Source organism: Phoca vitulina, unplaced genomic scaffold, assembly GCF_004348235.1.
Source record: "Phoca vitulina isolate PV1807 unplaced genomic scaffold, GSC_HSeal_1.0 scaffold14, whole genome shotgun sequence".
Taxonomy (NCBI): Eukaryota; Metazoa; Chordata; class Mammalia; order Carnivora; family Phocidae; genus Phoca; species Phoca vitulina.
The window spans coordinates 34,270,064-34,294,307 of NW_022589717.1; the positions used below are offsets into that span (position 1 = coordinate 34,270,064).

Consider the following 24,244-nt stretch of genomic DNA (forward strand, 5'->3'; position numbering starts at 1 on the left):
CTGTATTTAGTTTTAAACTCTGTCAGGGCAAGGACTGGGGTTTACATTTGCCATTTCTAGTACAGAAATTTGCATTAATCTGTTCTCTTATTTTTTTGAATTTGTTTCAAAGGAAGATACTGTTTTATAGATCAGCCAATAAAGACCTTCATTATGGTCTCATTTTGTAATATAAGAGCTGACTACATGTTAGGTGTTAGATTCTTTGTATCAATTTTCTGTGAAACTTAGTGCATAAAGACCTCTGAACCCTCAAATATAGCTATTTAAGGAAATATACAGTTGGTAAATAAGGTAGGGTTGGTAAATAAGGTAAATAAGGCTTACTGCTTTCTGATAAGTAGGGGTTAGTGGTGCTGTAAATTGTTGGGCAGTATTATCGCAGTTACTCCAGACCCTTGTTTAGTGGGTTGGGCAGATCTGGCTTTGGATTTGACTCAGTTTCTGGATGTCTACAATTCTCTTTAATTTCTGAGCACCAGTTTTTTCTTCATGAGGAACGGGTTTGTTGTGAAAACGAAATTGCAGTGCATAATTCTAAAAGACATTTTAAAAATGTCTTTTAAAATTAATTTTATGACCCGTTGGTAGTTTTCAAAACCGTTAATTTTTCAGATTTGGCCGGTCTTTTAAATCTGATAAATTGTTTCATAAGCCCTCTATCCCTCCACCCTCAATATAGCTGAATGACTGATTGATATATTGTAATAAATATGTAATCTGCATTGACATTTTTTCTTTCTTGTAAAAAAAAAGTGTTTTTAATAACTTCATGGCTCCCAAGGCATCACTCCTTCATTTCATTTTTTAAATGAATTTTATGTTTAAGAATGACTCCATTTATGAACCTACAGAATTTTTGGCTTTACTAGTTCTTCAATAGTTTATATTGTTCATTTTGCTGGTTATATAAATTACAATTAAAAAAATGTATGCCTACTGTATTCCCTTTATTTTCAAAATACAATTTTTTTCTTTTTTCTTTTCCTTAAAGATTTAATTTATTTATTTGACAGAGAGATAGAGAGCACAAGTAGGCAGAGTGGCAGGCAGAGGGAGAGGGAGAAGCAGACTCCCTGCTGAGCAGGGAGCCCGATGTGGGACTCGATCCCAGGACCCCGGGATCATGACCTGAGCCGAAGGCAGACGCTTAACCGACTGAGCCACCCAGGCGCCCCTAAAATACAATTTTTTTTTTTCAAAATAAAGCTGAAATAGCCTTAATATTTTCATCAGTTTTCAGAGTTCTTCTGATGCTATTTACTTTCCTTTTCCATGGTTCTAAGCCTCTGCAACTGAGTTGCTATTGAGTAGAGAATAAGGATTTTCTGAAAAACTTAATGTTAAATGGTGCTTTTTTCCCCCTCAAAGTTTTTATTTATAAAAGTGAAGTAACTTCCTTACAATTTAGAACTTTTAGGAAATAGAATAAAAAGTTACCCTCTATTTTTTAAATGTGTTTTTATAAGTATGGGAATTCATATATTTATATATAATTAAATATTATGAAGTATATAATTTTCTGATAAAATATTACTTCTCTGTAGGTTAGAAATACAAATGCCAAACACCTGTAACTCTTGGTAGAGCTCTTTCTAAAATACATCCTATATTTTATGCCTTAGTAAAAATGGTGTGGGTTCACTTTTCTTTTGACCTAATATTGTTAGGGTCACTTACATTGCTGTGTTGCATTAATTTATCTGGTGAGCTTACTTTGTGCCATTGACCATACAAGAATAAATAATACATATTTTGCTTTTCAGCTTATAGCTTACAGCCCCATCAGAGGAGCAAAAACCAAAAACAACTAATGATTAAACTTTTTGATAAATCCAGTAACAAAAGTGATGTAATGTATTTGGAAAAGATTACAATTATTGTGTATCTGAAAAGCTATCTGCATATTGGAAGGTGGCCATTGTTTGAACTTCTTTTTTTTAAGCCATGGAACACTTTGTTCATAGGAAATCCTATTTAGCTCAATAGCAGTAGCTATTATGGTTAGAGGAGGGTTGGACAGTGTGCCGTCCCAGGGGGCTCGCAAGTTCGTATTGAAAACCTCTGATGGGAGCTGACTGCCTGACTCCTGTAGAAGAACAGAGAATAATTTGCTGTAAATAAGTAACGTTATTTTCATGTTTTTGGCATAATCTTATATTCGAGAGTACAAGTCTAAGCCCACCAGAAGAGGGTAATGACAGCATATGTGGGCAGCAGTGAGGGCCTGAACTTCAGCGGAGCGCTTCCACTGAGAGGCTCTGCTGATGGCTCTGCAAGAGATGTGTAATTGCCATATTTTTGTTAAATTAGTGCTTTTAATTTCCTGGAGAGGGAGCTTAAGAGTACGATATCATTTTACAGCTAAAATTTCCTTTTAAAAAGTCATCTATGCAGCAGTGTTCCCCAAATTTTGATGTATATACAGACCTCTTGGACATCTTGTTAAAATGCAGATTTAGTAAATCTGAGGTAGGGCCGGAGATTCTGCATTTCTAACAAGCTCCCAAGTGATGTCCATGCTGCTACCAGGGCACCACACTTAGAACAGTAAGGTACCAAAGGACATGTGATAAAGAAGTAGATAGGGGTTTATGAATTTTGGATTTATAGCACTCCTTTCAGTTCTGAAGTATCGTCCCTCTGGTTAAACAAAATAAAGTCTCTGTTTTGGTTTGACTAAAAGCAAAAAAAAAAAAAAAGAGAGAGAGAGAGAGTCTTAGGGGTTGGGAGGCACAAAAAGAATGTGATGATAGGTTGGGGGGAAGGGGACACTTAGGAAGGTTTTCTGTTTTCTGGTTTTTGTCCTCTGGTTGGAAGCTGCTGCTCAGATAGTGGATACAGGAAAAGGAACAGGTATTTTTCTAGTTTTGGGCACTAGGTGGCTGGCCCTCTGAGATTCCTTGCTAGTTGTCTCCACTTAGTTATTGGAATTTTTGTTAGTCTTCATTTTTTTTTTTTCCCCTTTCTGATGTTTTACCCTGGATGTGGAGCCAATCGCCCACATAAAGGTGATAATAATCCTGTCTCCGCGTCTCTCGGATGCCAGCAACTTTGTTGTTTGAATATGGTATAACATCCCTTCTAAAATATCCAAAACATTGATGTTTGATGTTTGAGGTCTTAGTTGTACCTAACCTCTCTGTGATTGCCATGTACCACCTCTTCCCTGAATGGTCTTCCTAACCACTGTTTGTAGACACTTCCCCGATGCTTGAATGATTTTCATGTCTTTGCTTCTCTGTGTTCTAAAGCCCTTGCTGATGCTGCCCAGAGAAAGCACCATAGAGGTGCTTCTACACTTGCCTGGATCACTTCTGCCTTGTGCCAGTCCCGTATTGCACTTGATCTGCTAAAGTGGGAGGGAGCCCTTCTTGTAGTGCTCATGCCCTCCTCATGCCTTATTTTGTCAGGTCATCTGGGAAGGCACTAACTTCTGGTCCAGAACTGTTCGGATTTTCAAGGGTACCATTCTTACCAATGTTTCAGTGTCGTACTTGTTGTCACCACCCTTCCCCCTTTAGATGTCTGTTTTGAGCTGAATATTAAGCTTAGCTAAGTATCCTTTGCCCACAGCCGCCTGCCCCACTCCTGCCACTCATGTTTTGTTACAAGTCATTCTCTCTCCTCAGTTTTCCTTGCCTTCATTGCCATAAGCAGCCCTTTTGGTTGATTGGGTGCCACAAAACACCATTAAATTTTCATATCATATTAACAGCTGAATACAGTGGCCTTTTCATGTTACTTTTTTGCTCTCTAATAGCCATCTTTGCTGAGTTAGTTTTCTTTTGGTGCTGGTGATGATTCTTTCAACTCCTATGTCAACTTCAGTTTGATCCCTTGTATTAGCTTCCTGCTTTACAAATAGGGAATGTGGAGCCGCACACACAGCTCTTTCACGTGGAGACATCGCCACCGTGTGGATTTACAGGATATTGCTAAGGAAGTTCTTTTAGCCTGGTTTCATTCTTCTGGTTACTAGTAAATTGGAACTTATATCTTTGACTTTCACTTTATTTTTTTTTTAAAGATTTTATTTATTTTAGAGACAGCAAGAGAGAGAGAGAGAGCATGGGGGGTTGGGCAGAAGTACAGGGGGAAGGAGAGGGACAAGCCAACTCCATGCTGAACGCAGAGCCCTACTCCCTGCTCAGCCAGATCTCATGACCCTGTGATCGTGACCTGAGCAGAAACCAAGAGTCTGATGCTTAACCGACTTTCACTTTAATACCATATCTGAGTTGGTGTCTATTAAATTATTAATTCATTCATTAAGAATATAGCTGAGTGCCAATCAAGCATTGTGTAGCGTTATATATTGGGGTGCTGGTGAGTTAGAGGAGTTTAAAAACTAATGGGGGAAGACTCCTAAAATAAATATTATGATACTGGCAACTGCTTAGTGTAAGCATGTACAAAATGCTCTGGGAACTCAGGAGGAAAGTGACTCACTTTATTTGAAAGCTACTAAAACACTTCTCAGAGGAAGTGGTAGTTAACCTGGAATTCAAAGGATGAGTAATGGGTTTACTAGATAAAAGGTACTGTTTCTAAGCTGGAACAGCAGGTTTGTTCAAAGGCCCTGAGGCATTGGTGGGAAAAAAGTGCAGTATGGCTGAACAGGGTGAAGTTTGCAGTATAGGATATTCGGGGTTAGGAATGGAAAGTACAGTTGTAGGTTGGCCCTTTTAGAAAGGGTCATAAGAGAAGAAAAGAGATGAAGAGAACTGGTATTTTTTTGTGTACTTATTATACAAGGCACTGCATATATACTGTTTTGTTAAATCCAAGTAATGTCGTGAAAAAGGTATCGATATCCCCATTTTACAGTGGAGGAACTAGAATGTCAGAATTTAACTTCACCAGAATCACGTGGCTAGTAGGAAAGAACATATGTTCCAAAACCTTTGCGCTTTGCATAGCAATATATTGCTTCCCTTACCTGCTATGCCAAGGGGTTTGGACTGTCCCTTGTGAGGGAACGGTGGGTATGAGCAGAAGCATGCAATGATCTGATCTACTCGAGCAAATGATAACTGAAATGGTGCCCAGTTTCTACCTGGTACAGCACACAGTTCCTGTCTAAAAGGAGGTTCAATGTAGTTGGAGGAAGATACCTAGATACCTCAGGACTAAGAATTCAATAGAGAAAAATACAAAATAGAATGAAATTAGATAGGATAAATATTTTGGAATTTGGAAAACAATGGGTGAGAAGATTTTGTTAAAGAAATAGGGTTTGAACCATTTCTTTCAGGTACGATATGATTGAGAAGATGGAGAAAGGCAAACATCTTGGACAGATTGACAGAGGTGGGAAAGAAAGACAGGAAAGCAGCCCGTCAGCAGTGGTGGGTTTATGATGAGGAGTAGAAGGAAATAAGGTTGGGAAAGAATGGCACCAGATTCCATGTTTGCCTCTTCCCCATTATTCCAGGTCTGCACTTGCCATTTCGGTTTAGCCTTGGTTCTTAAAGGGCATCATTCATTTCTGATTACTTCAGAGTCCTTCTATCTAATTATACTGGGAGTGAAGCGATCATTTTGTAATGGTCTGTTTATATTTTGTTTTTGTTTTGTTTTGTTTGGGTTTATTCATTTTCTCCCTGTTGATGAAATAAAAAAAATAGGCTTTCAGAGTATCTTATACATCTAGGCTTTTGTGGCTTTCATTTTGCAGATTGCAGAATGGGCTGTATTGGCATCAAATCAGTTGTCTGTTGTAGTTGTTAGGTCAGTCTAAAAATTTATAGGTCTTTTCTAAGTGTCCGTTTTGGCTAATCAGAGAGACTTGCAACGTACTACTTTGCTATATGTCCCTCTTTAATCTTTAGGTTTCTCTCTTCTACCCATTGCTGGTGGTGTTAAGACTTAGGTTATTTGGAGATGTTCAATCAGGTTTATTTTAAGATTCAGCTTTTCCCCTTAGCTCGTAATTTCGGCCTTTAGCTCATATTTTTAAAGCATAAAACAATTATTTGAGGAAAAAATTAAAATAACACTGGTGAATACAACACCGGCAACGTATTGGCACAGATATTGATAAGAGTTGTACTTTTTTTTCTTGCCATTTGTTGTTGTTGGGGCTTAATATTGAGACAGCTTTTCTAAAGGTTTTTCAAAGTTGACAAGCCCCAGGCATAAGAATCACCTGGGATATTTGTTTGAAAGTCACTGTGATGGATCTCCCACCTAACGATCACGGACTGTGGGATCGGGTGGAATAGGCAGAGCCTGGGAGCATGCATTCTTCATTAATATCCCAGGTGATTCATATGCATATGAAAGCCTGAGAACCACTGGACTAAAAAAAATCCCAGCGTTAGTCCCAGATAACTATTACTGTTATAGTCAATCTTCTGTTAGCTAACTTTGTTGCCAGTGTGTCTGTAAGCGAGGTCCTGGATTCAATTCGCTTACCCTTTAAGTGCAGAAAAGTTTAATGCTGTTCCTGCTAAGTACTGTTCTTAGGACTTACTCATTTTTTCTTTTGAAAAAACATCACTTTGTATGTGCAAAAACGGTCTAAAACCTCTTGGGTAACGACAGCTGCACTGTGGGAAAGGAGTATTTGCAGACTTTGAAGGGAAGCAGGATGTACCCCATACTGAAACACTGCCTGCCTGAGGCATAATTGTAGATGATTTCTAACAAAGTCAGGAGAATTTTCTGGATGATTAAGACTGAGTAAAACAGATTTTATGGTGGCATCTCACAGCAAAGAATTTTTGGAACACAAACCCACATGAGTTCTGTGGGGGGATGGGTGGGAAGAGAAGGAGATGGGAGGGATTTTCTAGCTTACAGCTATTTCCAGAACACGATAAAATAAGATTCACTGTTTTTGTTTTCTTAGTTCTAATGAGCTTACTTTTATAAAACCTGCATCTGTAAAAAAGGGACAACTCAATAATAAAGAAATTGGAGTGATTGTATTTGGCATGGCATGTAGTGTAAATGCTTACCAAGTTCAATAAATGTTTGTTAATTGAATGATCATCCTCTGCCAATTCCTACTCAAGCAAATATAGCTCTCGTGAGTTAACCTTTGAATTTTTTGGAAAAGTTAGAGGAAACAGCCCATCTATTAGGAAAACAAAATTATAGTAAGTGGAAAAGGTTGGGTGGACCAGTTTCTTATCTTTATCTCCTTCGGTTTTTTCTAGAAGAACCAACCCTAATTATAGGGTAATGAATGGGCGTTCAGGGAGCCAGAATATTTGCTGTTATAGTCCTTTATCCACTTTGGACATTGGTCGCCTTTCATTTCATGTGTGCTTTATGATCAGTGCCAGGAAAGCCAAGTTTACAAACCTTGCACTTATTTTATCCATAATAATTTGCCTTCAAAATGGACAGATACAGAATAACTAGAAAGCCAACGAATGTTTGTTATATTCTCTATGTCACAGTTAATCTAGATCATGGTACATGATAAAAAGCTCTACAATAATTATTATTTGCATTTAATTAGCATTGTTCATTTAATCCTTGCATTCGCTCTAATAACTTGCCCAAGGCCACATAGTTAATAAGCAGTGATCTACCTTAACTTCCTGTTTTTCTAGATTTCATTTCTCTTGACCAACCTTTTGGTGATAAAGGGAGCATTGTAAGAGCAGATTAAGTTTACATAATAATTCTCTTTTTTCTTTTTATTTCAGTGTTTTATTATTATTAAAAAAAATTTTAAGCTATGCTTGCATTTGGGAGAACACACTTTCACTTGACATAAATTAGAATTTAATAATAATTCGGTCACCTTATGCTAAGAAAGACAAAGTTTTTCCCTCAAAACTAGGTAAATGTAGATTGCAAAAGCTAATGATTAAAATCTGGAGAGAAAAGGATATGAATTATTTCTGAAGTACTGTACATTTTCATTTGAGAAATCATTTAACTTTTATGGTTTCCTTGGAGCTAAACTCTTATTTGTCAGTATTGTTCCTTTACATTTTCATGAGGCCTTGCCATCGAGGACTTAGTAGTTGTGATATTAGTTAAGACTGGACTTGGGAGGAAACAATGGTCAACTGCTGATTTGTTTAGAAGCAAATAGCAAAATGAAAATGATTACGTGATAGTGATTGGTTTTAAATAACTATTCAGAATCATAAATAGAATTTATTGTCCTTTAAAAACTTTTGGAATCTATTTATACCTCCCACTCATTCCCCAAAAAGGAGAGAACTTGAGGGGGGGCGGGATTGATGAAGACTCCCTTGGAATACACACGTGATTCATTGTGATGTGAGACAAGTGTAGTATGCAGCTTCCTTGTACTCTTAACAGCAGTGGGGTAGGCTCTGTACTCCTTCCACCGCATCCACTGGCTAGAATATGAATACACTGGTGAGATATGAAGCTGCCACCTGAGACTATGACATAATTGTTGTGGGTTGGGGATGACTAAGCCACACAATAGGAAGAGCCTGAGTTCTCGATACCATGGAACCATCCTATCAGCCTTGGGCCTTTGTTGTTAAGGCTGTTATTATGTGTGTGTGAGAGAAATGAACTCCCTCTTGGTTAAGCCATTACTATGTTAAGCTTTTTGTTTTGTTTTAATAGTAGCTGAGCCTGTATTTTAACAAATAAATTTGGTTAACTTGACTGGATAAAATAAAATAACTTACACATGGCAAAAAGCACAAAGGATAAAGCAACAAACCGAGGAAAAAGGTATTCACAGCACGTATTTTAAAAAGATTAATTTTTATAAAGTGTTTCTAGATTAGAAAAAGTCCCACAACTTAATAGAACGTTGGTTAAAAGTAGTAAACTGATTTCACAGAAAAAGATATGACTCATGGAAATAAGAAAAAAGATGCTCTTGTAATAATAATAAGAAAAAGAAATGAAAAAGATATACTAAGATCTCATTTTCATCAAGCAGATTGGCAAAAACCTAAAAGATTGATAAAAAGCCTCAGTGGTAGAATTCCTTATGCCCCCCAGCAGGCTTACCCCTCACCTACTCTGCCTCAGCCACACCATACTCTTCCCCCTTGCTAGGCTTTGTCAGCGTTTGCACAAACACTGGATCCTCCCCGCCCTTTGCCTGGAATGCGGGTTCCCTAGGAACCCAGTTGGCTGTCAGCTCCTTTGCTCAAATGTGCTCTTCTCAGCGAGACTCGTCTTCCCCAGCCATTTGAAACTATAACACCCTGCCCCCTATTTTCCTTAACCTATAGTAATTTCTTTCCCCGGAGCACTGATTTGTAATTTACCAATTTATTATTTTTCTTGTTTATTATCTGTATTGTCCCACCAGATTATAAGCTCCATAAGGGAAGAGACTTGGTGGTGGTGGTGGTGGTGTTCCCCGAAGTATCCTAAGCACCTAGAATAGCCCTCCTCATAAAATTGTGAAACATTTGTTAAACTAATATAACGAACTATATTATATATTAGTAAAGCTGTGTGAAAGTATACAGGCAAATAAGTTGTTGAGCACCTGCGGAGGACAATTTGACATTTATCAAAATTACAGTGTACATGCCCTTTGACCCAACAGTCGCACTTCTGGTTACCAGTTATAGTCAATAATGTATGCATAAGGTTACTCATTGCACTTTTTATTTATTATTTTTAAATAATTGCAAATGATTAAAAACAACAGAAATGACTGTCACTGGGGTTGCTTAAAGCAGATATGGCACATCCACAAGAAAGCTGTACTCTCATAAAAAGATCTCTAAGAGCACAAAGGAAAGAACACTAGAGTATGCTATCTTTCCATAAAAAGAAAAAAAGACAGTAGAGGGAGTAAGAATATATGTCTATTTTTCTGTGCATGCACATAAAGAAATTCTGAAAGAATATCCAACAAGTGTGGTAGAAAAATGTGGGAGCTTGGTAGACCAGGGAAAAGGTTGGGAAGACTGAGTTTCACTATTTACCTCTTTATATTTTGTTTTATGAAGCAGGGGAAGTATTTTCAGTCAAAAAAATTAAAAGCTAAAACTTGGGATGGTAGGTGCAGTAGGTCTAAGGAACATTTAAAACATTTAAATATACTGATTAATATCTTTAACTTATTTTTGGGATAAAAGATAATTTAAAAAATGAAATGGTATATTTATGTACTTGTTTTATGCTATTTCATCATTCTTCATGGTTCTAAAAGGAACATGGGTACTATACTTTGTGCTGTGTGTGTTTTGATTTTGTTGTTGTTGTCTTAGATAATCATCTGATTTTATTATCTTTTTTTCCAGTCCTGATGATATTGGGACCTGCTGGTATATACTTCTCTCTGGTTCCGTGTTCATTAAGGAATCCATGTTTCTTCCAAGAAGCAGGTATTGTATAGATATTCTGTAATAGATTATCCATGAAGCTTAAAATCCTTTTGCAGAATTGAGTTCTTTTGCAGAATTCTTCTTTTCCTGTTTCCTCTTCTGCTGACACAAAGCAGGGTAGTATCTTGGGGCGTCTGTCTTTAAGAAAGGACTATTTGATGTTTAAACACTATTCCAATCTCTTTAACCAAGGAAAAGAACAAAAAGATGGCTGGTGACATGTCCATTTGTTATAGGAATATACATTTCAGGCTAGTTTAGGGCACATTTGTTCATCTCTTCCTCTGTAACAGGCAGTCTCATAAACATCTAAAGAGAAGCAAAGAAAGTTCATTGAGACCACATGGGACTGGAAATAGAAAGCCAGGGACTGTCGTTGACTTCTCTGCTTCTCAGGACCATATGGTCTCTCATCCTTGCATTTGTCGGTCGACTGGCTTCTGCTTTCTAAAGCTATTAATGCCTTTCTTCCTCTGATTTTGGTTTGTATGTGCTGACTGTTGATTGATGACCTTATGTCCCTAATGATGATGTCATTTGACTATAGTGCCCATATCTTTTCTTTGGATGCTTCAGGCTACAATCTCATTGGCTGGGCTTGGGGCAGATGTGTAGTTAGTTTCAATCAGCTATGACCAAAGAGGGTTAGGACTTACCTGTTACACATGTGGCCGCCTATGTTTAAGTTCCCTGACTCAGCAGAGGGAACTCAGCCACTAACTTTTACTAGTTATTTTTTTGCCCCAATTGTTTATTGTTTACAATTAAATATTTTTATTTTGACTAAAGTGTTTAAAATTTTAACTGATTAAGGGGCGCCTGGGCGGCTCAGTCGGTTAAGCCTCTGACTCTCGATATTGGCTCAGGTCATGATCAGGGTTGTGGGATGGAACCCCACATTGGGCTCCACACTGAGTGTGGAGCCTGCTTGGGATTCTCTCTCTGCCTCTCCCCTGCCACCTCCCCTCCGCCTTTTGTGCCCATGCACACACACTCTCTCTCTTAAAAAAAAAAAAAAAAAAGAATAAATATCCTTATTTAAATTTACTAAATAAATATTTAAATTGACAAAACTTATTAAAGCATAATGACTCCCACCTTTCTGTAACCTAACTCTCTCACAAAAATATTAAGGTATATTCTTGAGTAATTCTGAACAGGTCAGAGAGATGTTAAGAATCTATTTTAAAGACATGAACAAACTTTTATAAAATGTCAGTCAGTGAGACAGGGAGAGGTAATTTCTACAGGCCTGGGTGTGCTGCTAGAAGGCGCTGGGATGGCCTCTGGAGGCCAGAATGTAGTGAAAGAGTGCCAGGGGCACATTGCATCTACTGAAAAACAAGCTCTGGTGCAATTCCCATGCCTCTTTTGCCCTTCTCCTTCTCCGAGATCAGATTGGCAGGCATTATTCTCTTTGGAAAATGGCCCCATGAGGGAGAGGGGCTCTATTGCCTGTTTGTCTGTTGTTCTTATAGTAGCAATAGTTAGAGTAATGGTGTTAGCGTTGGTGGTGGTAGTAGTAGTAAGAGAAGTCATAGTCGTTGTAGTAGTAATAAAATGAGGATAGAAAAATAGCTAAGGCTTTGATAGTGCTTTCTATTTACCAGGTCACCATTTTATATGCTAAATATATGTGCATTTTGTTTGCATATATATATATATGCACACACATATGTATTTAGCATATCTCTCTATATGAAATCATTTAATATTGCAACTACCCTTTGAGGTAAGTATACTTATCATCTTCATTTTATGGCTCAGGAAACTGGCAGGAGAGGATGGTGGGTGGTTGTACCTCCTAGAGTTGTGCCCAGGAACCCTGGAGTGTCCCTATGAACCAGCTCCTGTAGTTCTAGGAATTCTGTTTCCCAGAGGAATGGTGAATTGAATAACAACACTCTTATTCAAATACAGGACCTTCATTTTGGTCTCTTTTTGGAGACTCTAAGTGTATTTCTGAACCTGGAAGAAGGTATAGGCAAATGATATTTAAACATTGTTACATTTTGGGCGCCTGGGTGGCTCAGTTGGTTAAGCGACTGCCTTCGGCTCAGGTCATGGTCCTGGAGTCCTGGGATCGAGTCCCACATCAGGCTCCCTGCTCAGCAGGGAGTCTGGCTTCTCCCTCTGACCCTCCTCCCTCTCATGCTCTCGTCTCTCGTTCTCTCTCTCTCAAATAAATAAAGAAAATCTTTAAAAAAAAAAAAAATAAATAAACATTGTTACATTTTTAAAATTATATGGTAATTTTAATGTAAAAAGTAATAATAATTACTATATAAATTAGCAAAGATAAAGAGAAGGAAAAAATCATTTATAATCTCCTATCCAAGAAATCATTCTGTAATATTCTAGTGGTTTCCTATCTAGTCTTACATGTATGCATTCCACACACTTAAGAGCATACTTAATAAACAATTTAATATCTTGTTTATTTCAGTTAAAGAATATGTGTACATATATATGTTGCCTTGTAATATTAAAAACTCTAAAAGGCTTACACTTTGCATCTTAATGCCTGTTTAATTGTTCAGTTATTTGAACTTTCCACAGTTAATAAATGTAAGGGTACATTTTTGATACTTTTTATTATAAATATTGCTTTAATGACTGTGATTTGAAATTTATGCATCTTAAAAGAGTACAGAGGTTAATGACTTCATTATATTGATGCAAGGTCTGTTGTGCAAACAGAATCTATAGACTGAGGTCCTAGAACAGTGAAGGAGCCTGTGATGATCTTTTTTGACTACTAGCCATAATTAGCTAGTCAAGTAACAGCTTGTTCTAACTTCTGGAAAGGGAACCTAATGTTCAGAAAACTGCTGTTCTAGAAGAAAGAGGACTTGCAGTTCAGACCTATTTTATGAACACATTGGACTGTATGTCTAATTGTTTAAAAAGATGACATAAGTTACTCTTTCTCTGGCTGGATGTCAAATGCTTGCAAGCCAGTACTTTAATGGGATGAAGGAAGGAATGGTGTTTCAGTCTGAATGACAACTAGTACTATATATAGACTATTTCTTCACATTGCACCTGTGACATTTGCTCTAAGTTGTTTGTTTCCTTTGGTGATGTTGCCTTAGGAATAGTACTGATACTGTTTTAATAAGGAGTCTCTGCTGGTGCTATGCTATAGGTTGACATTAGTGGTTCATATATATTTCTTTCTCCAGAAAATGTTGAGGTTCGATTAGAGAATAATATGGGTGAGGTATTAGTAACAGTCTGATTTTATAAAACAACTAGTTCACAGATTATTCCTCACATTTACTGAATTTTTATTATGTTAGTCTGGAAATTGTTTATTGGTATATATAATAAGTAACCAGCTCATTCTCTTAAAAGTTTCAACTCATTTTGACAGCTAATTTACCCTGAACAGTTAGTTTTGAATCAAAGTACTTCGAAAAACATTTTTATATTTTTAACTAATTCTCATGACGTTGTTTTGACACCTGATATCATCAAGTGAGAAGGATGATGTACATTGCAAAAAATTTGTCATTTGACTTCCAGATTTCATTTGCTTTATTGAATTCCTCAGTTGACATTTAGGTCAGCATTTTATGGTTTTAAAAAAGAAATTTTGTTTTCTTTTTAGATAGATAAATGTTCTTGCAGTTGCATACCTTTACCGTGATTGTTGAAACATGAATCTTTTTCTGTGATAAAAGTTACAGCATTTATGGAGTCTGTTAATTCCTTTGAGACTCTCAGTGACCGCTTACTCCCATTTCAAGCAATTTAAGTTTCATAAATGTTTTTATGAGCTTTATTGTAAATCTATTAGAAATGTATCACCTTTTGGGGTGCCTGGGTGGCTCAGTTGGTTAAGCGTCTGCCTTCGGCTCAGGTCATGATCCCAGGATCCTGGGATCGAGCCCTGCATCGCATCGGGCTCCCTGCTCGGCGGGAAGCCCGCTTCTCCCTCTCCCACTCGCCCTGCTTGTGTTCCCTCTCTCGCTGTGTCTCTCTCTGTCAAATAAATAAATAAAATCTTTAAAAAAAAAAAAAAAAAAGTATCACCTTTTGAAGCACTGGTATTTGTACAAGTGGCTATAATGTCATTTATAATGTTGTTACATATAATGTTGCCCTAAGATAGGGCTAAATTCTCATTTGGAGTAAAATTTGTAGTCTTGAAGCAGTGTATGATTTATAGTAATGTTTTTCTTAAAGTCGTATTTAAAATAAATTCAGTTTCTTTGACCAGAAAGATGGTGAGCAAGGGTAATTTAGGAAAGCAGCAAGGGTTATTCTCATTCTCATTTAGGAAAATGTCAGAGGGGACATTTGTCACAGATGAATATAGAAACAGTGTAAACTGGATGTGTTTTCCAATCCTATAAGCAAAGCAGTGGTAGTCGCTGAGTTGTGCAGGTGGTGTCCATGGTAATAGTAAGTTGATCTGTTAAGACAGTGACAGGCAAAGGGTGGTGAAATATTTTGAGGAAGTAATTACCCCCCCTCAATTTTTTCAAAGGCATCATTTGCAACAACAGTGAGGTTGGAAAGCAATGATGAAAATTGTCTTATATAAAGTTGCAGGTTTAGAAGTGGTTCTTTTTTTTAATATACTTTCAATTATTCTACATAATGGGAGGAAGATATTAATAGTGTTCATTGTCCTAATGTGATCTAAATCAGCATATTTATGGAACTTTAATAGAAATTGTTATATACTTTACATTTTCTCACTTTTAAAATTGTCCCATCCTATGAATGCTGAGACCTACTTTGTAGTAAAGTCACAATTTAATAACTTGGGTTGATATGTTGTGTTTTGGTTGCTGGCTTCTTTGAAAGGCTGAACATTTTAAAGATTTTATTTATTTATTTGACAGAGTGAGACACAGCGAGAGAGGGAACACAAGCAGGGGGAGTGGGAGAGGGAGAAGCAGGCTTCCCGCCGAACAGGGAGCCCGATGTGGGACTCGATCCCAGGACCCTGGGACCATGACCTGAGCCGAAGGCAGACGCTTAACGACTGAGCCACCCAGGCACCCTGAAAGGCTGAACATTTTAATGTAGATAATAAAGATAGCCTTAGACGGTGCCTCTAAACTTTCACTTGCTGTTTGGATTGTTTGTTAGAAAAGAAGACAGTTTACCTACATTAACTCATAGTGTTGGAATATTTTTCTAGTAGTTTATCAATCATTTTACATTTGTTTGCAAAAAACAGAATGCTAGATATTTAAACATTATAGTTATAAAACTCTCCTTTGGGTTTACGTTGATCACAATCCTGGAAAAAAAATCACTTTATTAAAATGTTGAACATGATTTTCTCAATAGAATCAATTTTATCATAGAAGCCTCCAAGGAAGGGACTTTTAATAGAAATGATCATAGATACCATATTTAAGCATAAGTACTATTTTTATTGCTCTGATAGTTAAAAACTTCCTATATTTTTTTACATACAGAGCAATTAGTAAACAAATCTCTTCACTTTGTATCAGGGGCTGTAAGTTTGAAGGAAAAGATAAACCCAAGCTAGCCATAGTCTAGAAACTTTGAAGATGCCAAGAAATGGGTTGTAATCAAAGCTGGGGGCTGGAGGAATTGGGGACAGAAGGGTAAAATAGGTTTGGTAGAGTTTAAATTTTGAGGCATATATCCCTGTCACTTCAAATAGTAGTTGAAAGTGGCATTAAGTCCTACTGTATGGTCTCTATATGAAGTTCTGGAGTTTGCAAAAGAAGCAAAATGGTCTACTCCCTGCTGTCATGTAATTTGATATCTGGTTGGGGAGTTGAGGCTGTTTTATGTGAAACATGAAAAAATCGCCTAGGTGTCATTAGATAATACAGTGTAAATTGATACAGCAAAGACCACACAGAATGCAAATTCCCTTCCCAGAGTAGTGGTGTTTTAATGTATGTGGTAATCAAGAGTCGCTCTTAAGGAAGTGAATTTTGAGTTAAGTTTATGATTTAGATTTTTGGACAGTGGTTGCAAAGGAGTCTGGACATAGTAAAGAGCATGAGTGATGGCACAGAAATAGGATTGAAGGACCACAGTTCATACATATGCAAAAGCTTGGGTGGAGGCCCAAGAATAGGATCATCTATCTAGAACAGACATGCACTTTAGGGAGTGAACTAGTTGCAAAAGCATTGGCAATGGTGGCATTAATGAGAGGTCTAGTTTACAAAGCTACATAAGTTGGTTGGAAAGGCTAGGATTGTTGGTAAGTTAGGTGTCACGTAACATTGATGAGAGGTTGGGAGAAACGCACACATCATTTATTTGTATCATGTCGGCTGTGTCCGTTTACAAGTAGCGCTTCTCTTTTATTGATACCAAATGTATCCACAATTTAAAAATTAAAATTATGCTATGGTATTCTCAATAATCACATTTTAAATTAGTGCTGGCAGCTATAATGAGGCTAAGTGGGGAAACAAGACATTTAACTAATCAGTTCTGAGAGGCTAAAATACTATTCTCATTATGATTCACATGACAGACAATGAGCTACTTGAGTTTAAAAATCATAGGCCTACTTCCTGCTTGCCAGTGCTACATGATAAGTTAATTGATTGCTCTGAAACTTGCTAGTTTTTTCCAGTAATGGAAGAGGGTGAAACAATGGAAAAATGATTCTGTATTTACATGTTAGGGACTGAAAACACAACTAAATATTCCTTATTTCATATAAAGAGCTGTATAGGATTAGAAAAATCATATTCTTGAAAGTACAAATGTGTTATAAATCATATGATGCCTTATTGGAGATGGGATATGGCTTTTAAAAAACAACTCACTGGTGAATCATGTTATGGAACTTAATTGGACATTAAATGTATCCAAATGGTATGAAGGGAAGGTGAGGATCAGAATTCTGGAAATTGTACATTACAGGTAAGATTTACCTTCAGTTACTGGCCAATTCACAACAATGGTAGCATAGATTAAGCAAGGAAGAGAAATCATGGTTACTAAAGAAGGAATGGGGAAAAAAGAAAAGAAAAAGAAAAACTGTTTAACTCATTTTAAAACTGCCCTCATTGGGTTTTTAAAGTAATGTATTGGTTCTATATACCTTCCTTCTCACGTGAGGAAATATCAGTAACTTGTAATAGGATTAAATGACATGATACATAAGTTTTTCAGAAGTTTTCTTTATAGCCAGTATTACTAAAAGTTATTTCTTTAAAAGAAAAAAATTGTCTCTCCCTCCTTCCCTCCCTTCTTTCCTTTCTTCTAAGAAACCATAAGATTTTATTTAATTCATATTTGGAATATTCTAAAGTTAGTGGATGATAGAAGAATTAGTAAGGGCTAGTAAGTTATAAGAACCACTTATCTCAGACATTGTCTCATACAACCCATTACCACATTATTTTGCAGGAGCAAGTGATTGGGGCCTGTGGATGGCCAGTTAATGAAAATAGTTGGTTAGGCATGGAATCATAGAAACACGCTTTTTTTTTTTTTTAAACAGAGATAGAGCGGGGGGGGGGGGGTTGTTGGGCAGAAGCAGAAGGAGAAGGAGAATCTTAAGCAGGCTCCACGCTCAGCTCGGAGCCTGAGGCAGGGCTCGATCTCACGACCCTGAGATCATGACCTGAGCTGAAATCAAGAGTCGGACACCTAACCGACTGAGGCACCCAAGCTCCCCAGAAATATACTTCTATTTTAACTTAAAAATATTCAATTTGATCTATAAATATAAACACACACACACACTTGCATATATAATTGGATTAAAATATACACATATATGCATGAGTGTGTGTGTGTGTGTGTGTATCAGGCTTATTGGACTTCACTGCGTCCTGTCAGTCTTCTACAGTTATTTTGCCTACACCTAATCCAGTGGCAGTTTTTTAAAAAACTGACATATCTTGGGGTGCCTGGGTGGCGCAGTTGGTTAAGCATCTGACTCTTGGTTTTGGTGGAGGTCATGGTCTCGGGGTCATGAGAGCAAGCCCCAAGTAGGGCTCGTGCTCAGTGTGGAGTCTGCTTGGGATTCTCTCTCCCTCTGCCCCTCCTCACTGCGCTCGTGCGCGTTCTCTCTCTCTCTCTCTCTCAAATACATAAATAAATCTTTAAAAAAAGAAAACAAAACTGAAATACTTTATTGAGATTGCATAAGCATTCTATTTCATAGATTAATTAAGTTAAACAGATAGTTACCAAGAATCAATGATAAATGTATTTTTCTTTTAAAATGTTAGCCTGTTAAACCTAATCACTACAAGGGATAGTGTCCTAACAACTTCATATCTTAGGAGAATTGTTTGCCAAAAGGGTTATCAAAAGTGATGAGCATAATGACTAGAACTGATTTCTAGCACCAAACAGTACCGTAGGCTATTAGTTATGTCCTTTCAAGGGAGTCTTCAACTTGATGCTTAATTAGTATTAATGAGTCCTTCTATCAACCTCTGTCCTAAATTGCTTGTCTTCAGTTATATATGCGTATCCTTCTATCTTATTCAGCCTACAAATAGCATTGAGTTGCCTCTGTGTGCCTGCCCAGAATATAGTGTTGAAACACCAGGATCCTGCCTGTGTGTCACCAAAGCCAAGAGATAAAAAGTGTTTGAGAAGGTCAGCTTCTCGGGTGCTGCAAGGTGAGAATAGAGACGTGACCTTTGGATTTAGCCACTGGCAGGTCATAGGTGACCTGAGTGAACCAGTCTCACTGCAGTAAGTGGTGGAGCTGGTTGGGGGGGACAATGGGAAAATAAGAACTGGTGAAAGAGAAATTTCATTGTTACAGGAAATTTTATTGTGAAGAGGAGTGGGGAAATGGGGTGGGGGCTGGGAGTTGTTTGTGAGGTAAAGAGAGGTTTGTTTCTGTAAAGCTAGAAGATGCTAGTATGTGTTTGTATGTTGATAGAAAGGATCCAGTAGAGAGGGGTAAATGGATGATACCGGAAAGAGGAGAGGTAATTGCAGAAGTGGATGAGACCCCCCCACGATGGGGGAGGTGTTAGCTTTGGAAGGAATGAAAGAGCTTCACCTTCTTTGCAAGCTGATGATAAAAGTTATATAGGTCATTGGGTAGATTTGGGAGTTCGATAGTGGGTATTTAGGAGTTTTGACAAAAGAGAGAGAAGTTATGAAACAAAGGGAGTGTTGAGTGCCCATTTGGTATTTGTGGTCATAGGTGTGCGTGTGTGTGTGTGTGCGTGCGTGCATGTGCGTGTTTGTGTGTATATGTGTGCGTGTGTGTGTCCATGTGTGCGTGTGTGTGTCCTAGCTACTTTTGGCTGTTTAGGGGCAGGCATGGAGAAGGTGGGTAGTTGGGTGTCGCTGGGGTTTGTGTTTTGTCAGTGCATACAGTAAAGGGAGAGATGGAAACAGGAGTTAAGGGTGTATTTGGAACACGCATTCCTTATGTGGATTCGCTCCAGGTCCCTTGAACTCTAGATACCATACATGGAAAGCAACAAACACCTACAAGTGTGCTTCACTTCTTGCTTTTTCTCTCTCTAATAATGGCTTTGATAAGTAGTTTGTCACCTACTCTAGAAATTTCTGTGGGTCTCAGTTTTGACCTCCCTTTTCTCCCCTGACAGTTGTTTTTCTTTTTTTTAAGCAAACACTTCAGAGTTAGAAATGACAGTATCTATCAGATCAGCTGCCTCCATCCCCACTGGCAGTGGCTTTGTTCAGGTGTCACCTGCTCTATTAAAGTAGCTCCCCATATGCCTTCAGTACTTCTCCCATAGTGTCTCCATATCATTGTTCAAAGCACTGAATTTTTCTCCTTGATCCTTCACATAATGAACTTAAATGACCATCAGCTGCCAAACAGATAAAATCCAGACTTCTTAGTGATATGTTTAGGGCAGCTCAAAATGTCTCCAACCTACATTATTCCTTCTACCCTCTCCAGACACCCAAGCCAATCATTGTGGTCTGAGCATACCTTTGCCAGGCTGTTCTCCCTGTCTGGAATGTCCATCTCATTGTGGCTACCTTCACTCCCACTTCTCCTCATCTGCTGGTGAAAACAGCATGTTTTCTTCTCTGGGAGTCCTACCCTTGTATTCCTGTAGGGATTAATCATTCCCTATCCATACTCAACTGTAAGATTTTTTGAAGGGCATGGGCTGTGTTACTCATCTTTGCTTTCCCAGTGCCTAGCACATCGCAGCCCTTTCATAAATATTTGTTGAATCATATTGGTTCAGGATTATATTTTTAACTTGCCCTTTAAGAGTTTAACAATATTATGCTAAGATCCTCCCTTTTAGAAATAACTTTTCAATAACCTATGACGTATTGAAAGTCTGGTTAGTACCGAAACGAAAAGTCTGGGAAAAGAAGGAGGCTGCAACACGATGGAAGGAGGGAGTCTGGGGATGCTCATGAGAGGTTGGTTCTGGCCAGTTTGTGCAGGAGTGTAGAAGGAGGAGGAGAAGGGCAAATGGTGTCTTGTTGAATATCGTTTTGCTTACTGCATTAGTTACAATTAATTTTGGTTATATAAAACAATTGCATAAACACAGCAAGAACTACTTTTTTTGTCACACAAAAGAACCCTAAAGGTAGATGGTCCGTGATGGTCTGGTGGCTCCACAATGTGAAAAGGTTACTGGCTTTCACCCTTCTCTACTTGCTTACACATACCTGCCGATTTCAGCATTGGTTCATACCGGAGGATGGCTGCTGAATGCTAGCCGTCATATCTGCAGTGGGAGCTAGACGCAGGAGGAAAGGCAGAAGAACAAAAAAGTTAACTTCCATCCCCATCAGATTCCTTGAAACTACGTTTCTTTTTATATCATGTTGTCCAGAGGTACTTACATGGCCACTTCAGGTTACCCAGGAGTCTAAGACAAGTAGTCTTTTATTTTGCTATGTAATGTACCTGCTAAAAGTAATAATATAAAAATATCCTTCTGAGGAGAAGGAGGAGAGTGGATATTGGAGTGGACCATCAGCAGTCTCTGCTACATTTGCTTTTTAGTTTCCCCTCACATTCTCTTAGTTTGTTCATTATTTTTCGTTGCCAGATCATTCTTTCCCTCAGCCCTAGGATCATACTCTTCTTCAGCTTATTCATGCCGCTTCAGGGCTTACATCATCTATAATTTCTACTTGTCGTATCTAAAGTTGACTTAGTCCAGGTATTCCCATGACACACACATATAAGGTAAAGATATATAGTAAAGATTTTTAAGGAAATGCTGGATAGGGTTCCAAATAAGGCAAATAAAATTAAGAAACAAACGTGAGCTCGGTTTGACCACAGCTGGTAATATTGAGGGGAGAGTTTAGTTTCACTTGATACAAATATATCCTGTGTTAAATTTGAAATAAGGTAGATGTCTAAATTAAAGGAATAGAGTAGATATGTAAAAGATACAATGGACTATATTAAAATGTTCCCCTTCAGGTATTAGTTGTACTTTCTGCTTCAAGATGAAGCATCTTCATTCTGGAAAGCTAACATGATTTTGAGCACTTTTTAGAACAACCCTATCCCTTTTTAAATCATATTCTGATGGGATACCTGAGGCACAGAGCAAAACTATTCTCTAGAGAGGGAGTTTAGTTGCTGGATCAAGTTGGGAATTTGGTTGCTATAACTACAACTTCACAGATAAAAAGCACAGGCTTTCATAGTCCTTGGAAAGTTGGCATTGGTAGTGTCTTAACAACGTAAGTAGCCTTAAAGAGAAGGACTCTGATGTTTTCGTTTGTAGTATAATTGATACGATATCCCAGGTCATCTGATGCTTGACATCTTCTAGTCAGGGAATTTGTCATTTGTGATCCTTGGTGTAAATGAGTGTGTGAGAGTTCACCCTAGATGTCCTATGTAGTGATGTTTGGAGTTCTCTTGCAAAAGTAAATATTGTATTTCATAAAGGTTTTAAAGTCTGATGTGTGTGTCAATGAAATACAATATTTTTCTCTGTAAAAAGCAGGATTTGCTTATCTTTTGCTAAGTGTGATGGAACTCACGACCCCTATTTGTGTTATTTGGGGTGGGGGGCGCTTGGTTTAGAGGAATGGGTGAATTACCATTTCACCTGTATGCATTCAAAGTGTCTTAAAATATGTAGCAACTAAAATTTTTTTTTTTTTTAAAGAAGCATACTTTCAGTATTGGGAACACTAACAGTAAATAGGAGTAAGAATGTTATTACTAAGAGAAAGATTGCTATACGAAACAAATTATACTTGGTGAAATTAGAATATATTTATTAAAATAAAGGTTTCTAATTAATCATAGTTCAGGGACCCTTTATTTCATTTCACTATGAGTTAAATTATATATACGTACATATATGTATAAAAGGCAACAATCATATATTTGAATGTTAAAGAAAATGCCTTTATATTATGTACTGCACTTGATTTTTTCAGTGTACTGGAAATTGTTTAAAAGTACCTCAAGAATTAAGATAGTTGAAATAAAGTAATAGCTTAGATGTGTATTACCATCTTTATATTAGAATTTAAATAAATGTAATGTGTGCTTAAAAATTACCTTCTATATTTATTACTGATGAGAATATTGAACTGTAAGTTGAAAATATGAAAACATTTTTATTTCCTTAGGTGTTTCTTACTTTGTCACTTATCTATGGCTTTATAGAGGTTACGTGTTTCTTGCAATGAAATATAAAATACAATTTCTGGTATTGCATGTTCATATGTTATAGATCTATATAAACATTAAGTAACTGTATTTTCCTAGTTATACGTTCGTGTAAATCTTTTCTAGTCCTACTACACTTCAAGATTATTTTTACTTTGTCTTTTATTGATGACTTATTCTGTTTTATAGCTATAAACTGCTTAGTTTATCAGCTTTATTAAGATAATGTTTCTTAATTTAAACATTTTCAGATAATTTAAAATATTGAGGCAATGGTCAAAATCTGTCACTTTCCTCTGTTTTATTTTTATTATTTTTTGCTTTATTAAGATGAATCTAGAAAACCATCATTAAGTATACTTTAGTTTTACAAGTAGAAAAACTTCATTCTAAATCATATATAATACACAATATATCTATATCTGTACCTGTACATGTATATGTGTATATATATATATCTCTCAGAGGTCTGCTGCTGCCAAGATGATTTATATAGTCTGAAGTAATGATTACTTAATTGTTATTCAGGATCTTGAAACCATTTCAGTTTACCACTTTGTCACCTGATCTGATTTTAACATGATTTCAGAAACACAGAATGAAGAGTTATCTGTGAGTAGGGTCTTCTAGGTTTTATAATCATTATCTCATTTAAGTGAACTTTTTCAATTGAAGTATGATTGACATATATTAAGTGAACTATATTTTGAAGATTTATTTATTTATTTGAGAGAGAGAGGGCCCAAGAGTGGGAGGGTGAGGGCAGAGGGAGAGGAAGAAAGAGAATCTCAGGCAGACTCCCCGCTGAGCACAGAACCCTACACAGGGGCTTGATCCCACAGCCCCGAGATCATGACCTGAGTCGGATGATTAACTGACTGACTGAGCCACCCAGGCGCCCCTATTAAGTGAACTTTTAAAAACCTTTGTATATAGTTAATTTTGTGTATGGAAACATCACTGTGGCTAAAGCAGGGATTTTTTTCCTTGATTATCTATGTCAGAGTCTAAAGTAATTACAGTTTTTCAATATAGTAGAGAAGAACAGGCTGCTAACTACTGTAGCCCAAGAAGTATGAGTTTAATTTTTCCGAAGAATGTGCTTGTGGGATGATAAGTAGAAAAGACATTGGATTATGGTTAGCAGATAACATGGGGCAAGATTATGAAAGGTAATTGACCAAGGCAGAGGTTTCTAAACTGGGCTAGTTAGTAGATTCACCTGGCTTGGGAGGGCAAAATAGAGGCCCAGGCCTTAGAGATTTTTATTCATTACAATCGAGATTGGACCATACGCTCTCATTTTCAAAGTTTACAAGCAGGTGGTCAGTCAGATTTGAACTGAAAGGCT

General features: G+C 37.3%; 1 protein-coding gene across 11 annotated transcripts in view; it reads left to right on the forward strand.

The window, feature by feature from the left end:
- The window catches only part of RAPGEF2 (Rap guanine nucleotide exchange factor 2), a 232,662-nt gene that overhangs the window by 82,484 nt on the left and 125,934 nt on the right, over positions 1–24,244 (forward strand). For 10 of the 11 annotated variants that reach the window (XM_032413084.1, XM_032413086.1, XM_032413092.1 and 7 more), the window contains exon 4: positions 10,221–10,304. The exons of the other annotated variant lie outside the window; for it this stretch is intronic. In XM_032413084.1, the coding sequence (XP_032268975.1) occupies positions 10,221–10,304 (84 nt within the window). The remainder of the gene's footprint in view (positions 1–10,220; positions 10,305–24,244) is intronic. 11 annotated transcript variants of the gene reach the window in all.